The sequence below is a fragment of the Protopterus annectens genome, chromosome 13.part0 (assembly GCF_019279795.1).
Source record: "Protopterus annectens isolate FY-2018-M chromosome 13.part0, PAN1.0, whole genome shotgun sequence".
Taxonomy (NCBI): domain Eukaryota; kingdom Metazoa; phylum Chordata; order Ceratodontiformes; family Protopteridae; genus Protopterus; species Protopterus annectens.
In genome coordinates this window covers 577124256-577137360 of record NC_056747.1, presented here as the reverse complement: position 1 = coordinate 577137360, position 13105 = coordinate 577124256, and the positions used below count along the sequence as shown (strand labels likewise).

Here is a 13105-nt window from a genome sequence, read left to right as displayed (position 1 = left end):
CCACAGACAGTAATTAAAATCTTTATAATACTCCATCACGAAGAAGAAAGTGTGAAATACAAATTTTAATGGCATTCTGCATATGACAGAATGTGTGGCACATGGGCATCAGTGACAAATATAAGGTTACTTAGAGACACTCAATGGCACCTTCTTGAATAAGTTATTGCCAGCTCTGCCAATCTAACCATTACCCAAAATGCTATCTCCAATTTCACTGTCCAGACACATTTTGACACTTATCACTGGTCCCATTACAACTACTTACAGTAACACTAAACCCCTATAGCATGAGGGACAGGGTCAGTAGTTTTGCGTGTTCGAAATATCATAAAAAAAGGTACCTTTATATCCCAGAGAGGATGATTAACATTAAGGGATGCAGTTACTGTCAGGGCTCATTGGCTCAAAGCATCACCATGGGCATGTACTGTCAAAATGTTAACACAGCAGTAAAGTCTTTCTCAAGCATTCTGTTTCTTTCAAGATTAGACTCTACAGCCAGCTTGTTAGAAGTAGCAGGAAATGCTTTGGACAAATTACACATTTACTGCCATTTATATGTTCCACATGACCCCAGCCTACTCCTTTTACCCATGCAACACCCCTTACTGGTAATACTGTATTCTGGGGATGACATCTTTTTTTCAGCAAATAGTTTTTTGTAAAAAAAAAAAAAAAAAAGAAAAATGAAAAAAGAAAACACCAGTTACATTAAATACATGAGCATTTTTAACGTGTGTGTGTGTGTGTGTGTGTGTGTGTGTGTGTGTGTGTGTGTGTGTGTGTGTGTGTGTTATACAAATATATTACCTACTTGCATATGAACATGCTTATGGAATAAGGCCTGCATCCTACCAGCATTGTCCAAGTGAGAAACTTGGCCATTTGATTGTCATGGTAATGTCCCAGTTCCCCTCACTACACTACAGCTTCAGCTTTTTCAAATGCTTCCTTCCAACTACCAGTCCATGTCCTCTTTAACCCCCCTTTTTTCTCTTCAATGACACTCCCAGTACCTGACCCCCAAAACAAAATGATATTGAATTACATATATAAAAAAGTGAAATACGCACTAATTTTAAAGTGGGGCTAAGAATTTATAGCATAACCAAATTAAAACTATTTTATGATATTTTTCTCAATGTGTTACTTTGACCAACATAGAAAATGTACAGAGAGAGAGATCAATTTAACATTTTCTCCTATAGTAATAAAATGCATAGCTACGTAAAAGATTTGATGGCCAAGAGCTGAGCTGTATTAGATATTAAAGGAAACCTAAAACTTTTAACATCTGATTCATCAGCTATTTGTTCCAAACTCAGCCACCTCTACATTCTGTGCATATACAGCCTTAAGATGTGAAACTTCAGCCCTGCCTTCCAGCAATTACAAAGCTTAAAGCCTAGATGGCAGCCTATGGGTCAGATGCATATTAAGAGTAAACTCCTCAAGGAAGGTCAGAAAAGGAGGTAGCTGTTTAGAAGGAAGTCCATTTAGGTCAAAATGTGTACCCCTCCAACTCCAATACTAGAACCCCTCAGTTTAGTGTGGGCGTTAATAGACAGGATAGAGAGCTAATTAGGAAGCAGGGTTTGAAGTCACTGGCTGAAATCTTTTGTTTTCTACACTAACTATCTCACAATAAAATATAGTTATATTTTGTATCATTTTATTGTTCTCTGCTTTTTTTTTCATACTTACATTTCTGAGTGAAGGTATCCCACAGGTATCTTTGAAGTAGAAGAATTTATGCTATTAAGGTTGCAAATTTTACACCAATTAGCTATCCAGATTTTGGTCGGGATGTACCTACTTTTCAAGAGCCTATATCCAGATTTTCTGTACCTACAAGGTTGAGAGGTATGCTCTCGGTCAGCAGCATCTGAAAGACCTAACACATTCTTCTATATGAATGTATACTAGCCAAATGTTTACTATTAATCTTTTTTGCAAATCATCTAAATGCCATTTTACAAAAGGAAATATACTGCCACTTTCATCATAAACTTCCATTGCTACTCTACTATGCAGTTCCCAAACTGTAAGCATTAAGCAAACTTATTTACATACAGCTAATGCTTCTAGAGATGTGATGCATTTTTATCACTCAGCAAAATGGAAACTTTGCATACAGGTCCCAGCAGTGAGACACTGAATTTTAATTCCTCCAGAATATAAGTAAACACATATTTCCTCACATGTATGCATAATGCAATGGTTTAAGGAGCAGAGTAACAGAAAAGAGAAAATGGTTTCAAGAGTAGCCTAACAATTATCAAAATCAGAGATATAGGAGACAGCAAGCATGTAATGCATTCACTCAGCCTAATCTGAAGACTGCAGTTTTCATGGCAACTTGTTTTAACAATGGCCACCTTACCGGCTTTGGACAGTGGATGTATCGAGCAAGGCTAATGATGAGGTCATGTGTGATAGGATCCACCAAATTCCGGAAGCTGGCATAACGATACAAGACATCGTCCAGTGATGTGGACTCCATTCCTAAATCCTGAAAGAAGAAGAAAAAGGTTTACAAATCAACTAGTCTAACTTAAAAACAATCATAAGCCTAACACTTCTACCCAAATGTAGTAATAATTTCAACCTTTTTTTGTTTGTTTTAAAGAGGTTTAACAACCACTGTAATGTCACACTGAATTAATCCGGTGTCATCAAGTGATTTTATTTATTTTTTTTATTGTTATTATAATTATCAATTTGTTAACCAGGTGAGCTCACGGGGCACAGGTATCCTTTTTCAGGGGTAAACCCAGAGCACTGTCGGGTTAAGTGACTTGCTCATAGCCTCCCAGTAGAAGAATGCAGGTAGAAGGAACCAAGCACTATACTATATGAACTATTGGAAGTACCTTGTTAACAGCTCAGAGCCTTCATCCTATGGGCTAATTGCCAAACTAATGAACACTTTCAAATGACCCACAACTTGCAGTTTTGGATCCTTTTTAACTATACAAAATAGAACTAGTTATTATAACCCAGTTTATCACTATGTCAGATAACACAACATAATTGTAATATCAGGGAACTGTGTATGGTGGCAAATACAGTTCATCCCAACCTAAGTTCTGAGGTCATTCCTGAACACAGACAGGCATGCATAGTAAATGTTAAGGCTACAAGAATAAATACATGTACCTATTGTTGGCTAAATACATTTTTTTCAGTTTTCATGCTCAAGTTCTGCTGCTTCCAATGACAAAACAGGGTGACTTTTTTTTCGGTTGAAAATAACGGTCAGTGTCATGTAAACCAAAAAAAAAGGTACACAGATACCTGCAGAAACTGAAAAAGTAGGGCCCTTTTCAAACTGTTTACTTTGTGTGCAAATCCCCAAGTGCAATAATAGCTTACTTTGTAGCTGTCAAGCATGGCCAGGTGTTGATTCACAGATTTAAATATTAATATGTTTCATAGTGCTTCACAGCTGCTAATCCTGGTGTCACAGAGGGATGGTTATTCTTTGTTCTCTAATACACTAACACAAGCTGCTATAAATATCTCCATCAGTGTTTACAAATATTTTCTGTGGTATAATTAGGCAAGCATTCTCAAACTGCAATGATGCACAGTTAATTCCTACATTTTATCTTTTAACAATACTAAACATATTTTTGGACTCAACAAAGCTTTTAAAACCCATAAGAAGCATTTCAGTACACTAAACATACATCCCAGATCAATGTTCTCTGATGCAGTGTTACAGTAAAAAGAAAAAAAAAAGATGGAGCAGTCAGTGTTTATTTTCTGTTTTGGCAATTTTCTGCCAAAAAGAACACAAAGTGAGCTACAAAATATTCACTGAAAGCTTAAAGGTTACTTCTGGCACCAACATCAAGACTGGATACATTACTCTGCTCAGCCATACTGAAGCAATGGACGCACCAAGGATACAATGTGGGGTCTTCTGTGTTGTGCATTATGGATGCCAGCATCAGTGGTACACACTGATATGTGCATGTTCACATAAATATTTGGATGTTATATTAGTAACATGCATGTATGTCCACACAAACACATACACAGATGCTATATTAGGGGCACACATGCATGCACATGAGCACAGGTGTGCACGCATGCACACATCTTGCTAGATTAATTGTTATGAGTTTAGAGGCACAAATGGCCCGTTTGGGAGTAGCATAAATGACATTGCTGGTTAAACAAACCTCTTTTATTCATCTTTTGCCACTTATTGCTATGATTCAGAGGTCCAATATTCAGCATTAGGCTAATGCACAGAACAATGGATAAAAAGTCAAGTGCCACTTCAGAAATAATATGTTACTAGACACCTCAAATGAAACTGGAATGCATTCCACATACAAATGAGCTACACAGAAAAAAATCCAACTGCTGTAGACTCTGAAACACCTGAATAATGTACCAAAGTTCTCTGCAATGCGTATGTTACATCACAGTTACTGCTGTGCACAAACAGGAGACAGCTCTCTGTGGTCTTATATAAGCACAGCTGATGTTTCTGTTAGAGTTATAGTGCTACTATAGTGCAGAAATGCACCATCTCCAACACATTCTGGAATGTATACATTCATATATAAATGCACATGTGTGTATGTACATGTGTACACACACACACACACACACACACACACACACACACACACACACACACACACACACACTGCAGACAAGGCTTTCATTATGTGCCTGTAAAGTGCCTTCATGAATGTCATAGCACAGCATCTGCACAAATGCACTGGGAAGCATGGATGGGCTATTCTGATGTCAAGTTAGTTCAAAAGGAGACGTTAGGATGGCAGGATTCCCTAGTTTGATGAGAACAGTTGATAAGTATAAAACCCAAATGAAATGCAGGTGAGTGTAAGTATGCAGGAGTAGTTAATCAGTACAAACACTTCAGACATGTGCTGAACTGTACTGCCTGCTGCTACATACTTGTCACACCCCAACAGTCCACATTGCACACAGTTGCCTCCTTGTGCAGTATACATGGGCAGCATGGCTGCTCAGTGGTTAAGATTTCTGTCTTATGACTCCAGGGTTGGGGGGGTCTGAACTGAGCTCCAGTCATTGACTATGTGGAGTCTGCATGTTTTCCCTGAGTCTCTGTTGATTTTCTCTAAATATTCTAGTTTCCTCCTCCCCCCCAAAACAAAATTCATATTAACTAGCTACTGTAAGCTGTCCATATACACTAATTAGTCACTGTAGTTCAGGTCATGGTAAGAAGGGGTCTATGACAAACCAAGTCACTTCCCCAGTTAAATGAATACATTAAATTTAAATTAAAGCTATGTACCCATATGTGCACTGCAAGATGCAGAATAATAACTCTCCTCGAGTACCTTGCAGGTTACTAAATGGGGTATACAGTCCTGCTATTCAGTGAACCGTAACACTAATACAGAATTGTCTCTTTACAGTGGCAGCTCCATGTTTTTTTTTCTGCCCAGGACACTGTAGAAACACTGTATTAGCTGGCAGGGTATTTAGGACATGTGGAAAAAAACATCATATTATTAAATTACAGAATACATGTGTCATAGCAACAACTCAGCCATAATCCAGTAATAAAAAAGAAAGATTATTTCCCTAAAGGAAATAAAAAACAGCATCAAATGCTACGATCTTGCAGATCCTGATGATGTTCACAACACAGAAAAAAATACTGATTTGTCATGCTCAGTGAAAATGGTTGTTGATATGCTACAGTACAAGTCAATGGTATGACTACCAATAGAGCAGGTGAGGAAAAATGTCTTGTGCAAAGACGTATGACTCAGTTAAGAGAGGAAAAATATCATTACTCCAAATTCAAGAACAGAAAGCCATTCTTATTTTGCTGTGATTGCTTTGTAAGGAAAATACTTTTGAACAAATAAAGCACATTTTGCTAGCATTAAAGATAAAGCACACATCTTCCCACTGTAGACACAGGTGAAAGGCAAAACTAGTTTAAATGACTGTTAAAAGTTCTTTGGAGTGGACGCTAATGTGGTCAGTTAATACCTCCTGGTTGCAATGATAGTTCTGACACCTCAAGAAGAATGTGGGAGAGGGTCTGTCAGCACTTGGGCTAAAAACTGGGAGCCTTGAGACATGCATTTACAATGACTGTTAAAGAGGTTAAGGGCTGCTCTGGGGGCTCTAATCTGTAATTTATGCAAAAAAGTGAAAATAAAAATAGGTTCCACAAGCTGTGCAAAATGCCTGTAACTCACACTACTGGTGTTCTATTCACATGGAAGTTAAAAATTGATTTCCTCATGTTTAGCATTACTCTTAAAGGGGGACTGAAGTGAGTTATGGGAAAAAGACCTCTAGGTCACTTTATTATGGCAGGTTCATTGAAATATGATAAACACTTAAATATTCTGATGCATTTAAATAGTCAGAGTGAATAATATATAATGAAATAACTGAGATACAATGGTAACTGTAAACAAACACATTAGTTTTCCAGCCCCCTCCAAGAAAAACTACAAACTGAAAAACAAAAACTGTACCAAGCAAATGCAGCAACATGAACCACCTAGTACTCTATTCCTGTTTTGCTGAAATTAAGCCAATAGAAATAATTTAGACCCAAATGTTTTGGGGTAGCACCATAACTCTCAACCTATTTGGTCAAGAATTCTGGACAAACTCAAAAATAATGGAGTGGTACAAAATCAAGAACAAATTTTAAATATTACTCTAATTTACTTAAGAGTTAATAGAGCAACAGTTGTTTGGCAACAAAATGCCTTTTCTGGACATTTGAAAAAAACTATGAAACCCTAATAACTGGCATTACTGACTGAAAATAAACCTTAGTGATTTTTAACAGTCAGTGATGTGTGAGAAAATGAAGACATGATTGAAGATCTAGCACTTACTGCAGAGGATTAAGGCTCTAAGCTCTTAGTGAGCTGCTTCTTATAGCCAGTGGTACAGAGTTTGATTCTTTCTACCTAAATTTGCCTGTTAAGCGAGTTTGAGAAGTTACTTAACCAGACAGTGCTCCTGGGTTGCTCCCTTTACCTGGTTTAAAAGATACAAAAACAAAAACAGCGTTAAGTATGAGGCAAATACCCATGCAGTTTCTGAACAATAAGATCAGAGCCTGTTCATGGTCAAATGGAGCCCTAGGCAGGATTGTGGACTTTCTGAAGCCATACCAATATCCCATTATTTGTCTGACTCTTCCCAATTACCATAAATGACTGCTCAAAAACATGTCAGTGTTTATATGATATTCTTCTTTGCTTTTGCAATGATCACAGAGATATGGATTTAATTTACAACTTTTATTAAAAATTTTACAACAAAAAAAAACACTGACAGCCTGATGAACCAAACACTCTCATGCTGAAAACAGTGAATGAGCAACAGTAAACTTTTTAAAGTCACATTTATTGCAAATACATCTGACAATCCATTAAACTACAACAGATGTGCTTGCATTCCTAGCCAAATAGCACATAACACTAATTAGCAGCTATCTGAAGGGTACAGGAATTAGAAAGACAAATCTATATTGCATTTGCTAATAGCTTGGGACAGCCTACTAGACACAAGCGCCCCTTTTCAAGAGCAGTCTAGGAGCATTTTCTGGTGAACTGACTAGGTCAGACTCACACTAGACAAACAAAGGCTAGGGGAATCAAAAACTGTACTACAGGAAAGCAGCTCATAGCCTTCATCATCTGGACAAGTACTTGACAAGCTGTTGTAGCCTAACACAGTGCATTTCACTCTCATGTGCCTGTAAAAAAGCAATTTAGATTAAAAATGCTTTCAAAGTTAGCATTTTAACATTAAAACATAAAGACTTCACACTGTCCAGTTTATTCACAGCCAAATGATAAACACACTAACAGTAAGCAAAACAAGAAGCATACTCAAAGAATGCGGCTCATGTGATGAAGCCAGTGGTGGATTTAAGCCTTGGCGCAGGGTAATGTGCCACCCCCTTTTTGACAACCTGACATACAACCTATGGGAAAAAAGTTAATAGTTTCAGGTGAAATTAAAACATATGTACTTTATTTGTTTGCATTTTTGTTACAAGTAACAAGTGACTAGCTACTGCAACTGCATCTTCCATCTTGACTAATAAAGTTCTTGACATTTTTGTTTGCCATAGTTTTAAATGTGGTTGTGCTTGTGATGTCTGTCTAACGGTTACTTACCACATTTCAAACTTACTGCAAGCAGAAATCTGGACAGCTTTATCAGTTTGGTCACATCTATTGGTAAGTTAATTTACCAATAGATTTCTTCACTTTTTCCCCAGCTATTTGCCCTCTGAACAGATCTGCTTTATTACTTGCACAGCCCAGACAATCAATCAACCTCCCAGCCAAAGTGAAGAACATGCATGAGGGCTAGGAGGATATTCAAGAAAGCACTAAAACTATTGTTAAAATCAGAAATATGAACAACATATCCTTAATCTGTTTTAAAAAGCTTGCAAGAAAAGTTGCAGTAGTTAGCTATTTTGAATTGTGGTGGTTATTTTACACTGAGGAAGCTGACAGGGGTAAGCAAGTATCCAGTTGGGGGAGACTGGTGAGTGGGCATTGATGGACTGCATAGAAAGTTCGCAAACAGAGTACACTCTTGCAAGTACAGCAAGTGCATGGCCCCAAAACACCTCAGTGCAATGCAAAATCAAAAGGCCAGCACACAGTGGTGTTGAATCTCAAATTCAAACTTTTTATAATAACATGTCATATGAGGCAAAAAACAGACAGGTTTCAGCTGACAAAATACAAAGCCTTCCTCAGTGTGAATCATAAACCAAATAAATCCATGCCCTTTTTAAAATAACATGTTCTGAACAAAAGGCCTGCTTATTGGTTGGCTATAAGTGTTCATTAAGGCCAAGTGTAAATAAACCAAGCAACTTAATAATCCATTTCTTTTCTTTGTTATTAAGTATATTGTGCCAACCAGATTTAGTAATCCTACCTCCAATAATTCTGTCAATAATGGTAATCCTAAATTAGCAGTGGTGTGTACCAGGGAATGTTTATATAAAGCATTGGTTAGTCTTTTCTGCCTGATATCACTGATGTGCTCAGATATACTTGTTATACTTGGTGGCTTTGCAGTTGCCCACCCCCTACTGTAAATTTGATCTGGGACACTCCTCCCAGTCTAGTCATTAGCTCATTCTACCTAATACAGAGAGAACATTTGAGAAGGCCAATCCACTTAGTTTCCTAACCTTGAATTATCTTCTGCTTTCCTTTACAAAAAAAAATAAAAAAAACTTTGCTAGAATCTCCCTGTGTTCTGCTTAACTGTAACAAAAAATGTACGCTTGTTTCCTGCCTTTCCTGTAACTAGTCTAGTCCAGATACAGATTTGCTATAACCAGGACTGTTTGTAAGCTTCTGAGCCCCCAAGCCTGTCTGTGTTGGAGGGAAGCCTGCTAGCTTATCAGTGTGAATGGAAAGTACTAGGTAACCTATCTACCACATAAGGAGTGGTTTCTGGCCCAGAAATTGTAGTTATTGGCCATTTGGGCAGTTTTTCCATCTCTCTCAACTTCCTGATTTAAAAGCCCGCATTTGCACTTGTCCCCCCCCCCTTCCTGTAACTAGTCTAGTCCAGATACAGATTTGCTGTATTCAGGACTGTTTGTAAGCTCCTGAGGCCCCCAAGCCTTTTTGTGTTGGAGGGAAGCCTGCTAGCTTATCAGAAGGAGTGGTAAGCACTAGGTAACCTATCTACCACATAAGAAGTGGTTTCTGGCCCAGAAATTGTAGTTATTGGCCATTTGGGCAATTTTTCCATCTCTCTCAACTTTCTGATTTAAAAGCCCACATTTTCACTTGTTTCTTTCCTGTAACTAGTCTAGTTCAGATACAGGTTCTTAGTTTTAGCACTTGAATTTGCTTATTCGTGCTCAGCACTTGGTTCAGTACTTGTTGTAAGCACTAAATAAGCTACAAATTACTACAGCACTCAACCTTCCTCATTACCTAAAGGAAAACCTTTTTGAACTTACTTTTCCACACTTGCTTAGAGAAAAACAGCTCTTCTACTCACTTTTCTCACTTGTCTAGAGGAAATAGTTTTTTTATTCAGGTATGTCCAAGGGTCAGCTTCCAGTGTTCTCTCCTGTCTATTTGATGAATCTGGGCATCTTGGGGCAAATGTACACAGACAACACTACAACCTGTGAGAGATACACTTATCTAGCCAAACTGGAGGTAAAGCTCTCTCTAACCAAGACCGAACTTGACAGTCAAGAAGAGAAGGTAAACACTTGCACCACACCACACTCATCACATAGTCCCACTAAACCCACACCACCAAAATCCACACATAGAAACACAAAAACATTCGGAGAGGCTTTCAATGATAATCTGCTCAAGCAACAGAGACCTCCAAAGCAGAAATGCAAGCAACTTCCACCCCCAACACAACCCAAATGACACACAGCCCACAAACTCAGTGTGCCACTCAACCACAGCCCATAAGGCAAAACATCGTACCCAACACACTAGTCATAGGTGACTCTATAGTCAGGCACACTGATGTCCCACTCACCAGGCTAGACAAGGAGAAGGTTACTGTCAGCTGCCTGTCAGGTGCCAGGATCCACCACATAACCCACAACTCAGGTCACTCAACAAAAAGTACAAATATGACTCTGTCATTGTCCATGTTGGTGTGAATGACCCAAGATGTACCTCCCTGGACTACATTAAAAGAGAGATGGAAGAGCTCTCTGATCTTGTAGCCCAGGCAATATGACCCTAGCCCTGAGTAGCATCCTGCCATTGTCCAGAATGATACTGCAGTACAAGGGCAAAATGATTGACTTCAACAATTGGCTAAGCTTCTGGTGTCATTTTAAGTGGATCCAGTACCTGTCTGCCTGGAATGATATGGTCGACAGACCTCAATGCTTTGCCAGAGATGGCCTCTGCCCATCACCACTGGGATTCCAGATACTGGCTAAGGCTCTTGCCAGCCCTACAGTGCCTTTTCTAGGCAAGGTTCAAATGACAAATTCACCACCATAACAGGAACAGGCAAGCAAAAATTGAGGGTAATGCTACTCAATGCTAGAAGTCTAAATCTCAAAACGCACTCACTCGAGGCACTCCTTAAAATGGAGAACATTGATATCTGTGCAGTGACTGAGATCTGGTTCAAGGATCCAGAGAGCACCCCCGCATTACCAGGCTATAACTCATACCACACTTTTCGGCCATCTAAACTGGATCGGAACACCAAAGGCAGAGGTGTGTCCATATTCATTAAGGATATCCACACCTCCAGGCTAGTTGCCCAGCATAATGCATCCGAGGTTATCCAAGTGCAACTAACTCTGGGCAAAACTCCAAATTGTAGCTTGCTACAGATCCCTCATCATGCCCCAGGATTCCCACTCCTCTTTTCTTGATATACTGGCAAATATTAGGGTTCAACCAAACACCCTAATAATGGGAAATTTCAACTACCCCACCATTAACTGGGAAAACTACTCATGTATCAATTCCTTAACTAAATGCTTTCTGTTATTCATAAACTCCAATGCCCTGGATCAGCTTATCCACACCCCCACCAGGGGCAATAATATCCTAGACCTAGTCATTACCAACATGAGTGACCGGTGTTCCACACCTGAAGTCAACTCCTCATTGGTCAGATCTGACCATAACTAATCACCCTAGATATCCACATCCCACCCCCCACCCTCCATTAAGGAAACCAATGTAAAAATTTTCTCCAAAGCCAACTTCATGCTTCTTAAGACAGAAGTAGTGAATTTCAGGACAACCATGCAGATGGACAATACAGTTACAACTGCTAAATCCTACACAAATGCACTCTATAAGCACTTACACGAGTGCATGGATTGTGCTATCCCAAACAGAACCAAGATGCTATTCTCTAAAAAAAAGGAAGCCAATCTGGTGGTCCCCTGCCATAAACAAACTCTACAACAGAAAGAAGAAACCGTTGCAAAAGAGAGTAAAATCCCAAGAGTGGAAGAGCTCCCTGTTTAGCCTCAGTAAGAAGCTGAGATCCCATATAAGATCCTCCAAAGCTAGCTACAAAAACAAGATTGCCACTGATTCTAGGGACAACCACAAAGCATTCTATAGCTATGTCAAGAATCTCAATGGCAACACCCACATCTGCTCTGAGTTAGAGCACAATGGCACAAAAATTACAGAACCAACTGATATTGCCAACATCCTGGCAGATAGGTTCAGTGCTAACTTTACCCCCCTCTCACCCCCTAAAGGGCCCATATCTATACATGAAGAATGCAGAGTCCCTATAATCACAACTATGCAGGTAAAAGCTGCACTCCCTAAAGCCAAAAGTACAGCATCCATGGGATCGGACAACATCCCAGACTGCATTTTACATGAACTTCAGAACGAACTGGCTCCCCACCTAAGCACCATGTTCAATATTAGCCTTGCATCAGGCTTTGTTCCCACTGAATGGTGCACAGCAACAGTTATCCCACTCCACAAAAGGGGAGCCACCACTGATCCCAGGAACTATCGCCCTATTAGCCTTAACGAGCCTGGTCTGTAAGGCCATGGAACATATCATCATAGAACTTATAAACAAAGACACTGTTAACCTCCAAACTCTGGACCCCACCCAGTTCGGGTTTGTGAAAGGCAGATCCTGCCTCCCTGAACCTGATCAACTTCTTTGAGCCAGTCATCAAAGCCGTAGACGAGGGTAAGGTGGTTCACACAGCCTATCTTGACCTCGCCAAGGCTTTTGACACCATCCCCTATTCTGGAATTATAGCTAAACTCACTAAAACTAGGTATAAATCCCTATGTCACAAGATGGGTTGCCAACTGGCTCACTGACAGAACCCACACTGTAAAAGTTGCAGACTTCAAATCTGACTTCAAACCAGTGATAAGTGGAGTACCACAGGGTTCAGTCCTGGGACCTTCCTGTTTGGTATCTACTTCTCTGAAGTACAGGCTAACATAGAAGGCCTTTGGCTAATGGTTTGCAGATGACTGCAAACTAGGAAAGAGGCTATAAAATTAGCAACATATTGACAGCCAGTAATTGGTCTTCCACATTTGATAGGAAGGATTTGTTGGCA

At 39.4% G+C, this 13105-nt stretch overlaps 1 protein-coding gene across 1 annotated transcript in view; it reads right to left on the bottom strand.

Annotated features, from left to right (window-relative positions):
* LRRC75A (leucine rich repeat containing 75A) overlaps positions 1 to 13105 on the bottom strand; it is a 1985298-nt gene that overhangs the window by 1435320 nt on the left and 536873 nt on the right. Inside the window, exon 2 of the mRNA XM_044054240.1 lies at positions 2387 to 2515. Within this exon, the coding sequence (XP_043910175.1) occupies positions 2387 to 2515 (129 nt within the window). The remainder of the gene's footprint in view (positions 1 to 2386; positions 2516 to 13105) is intronic.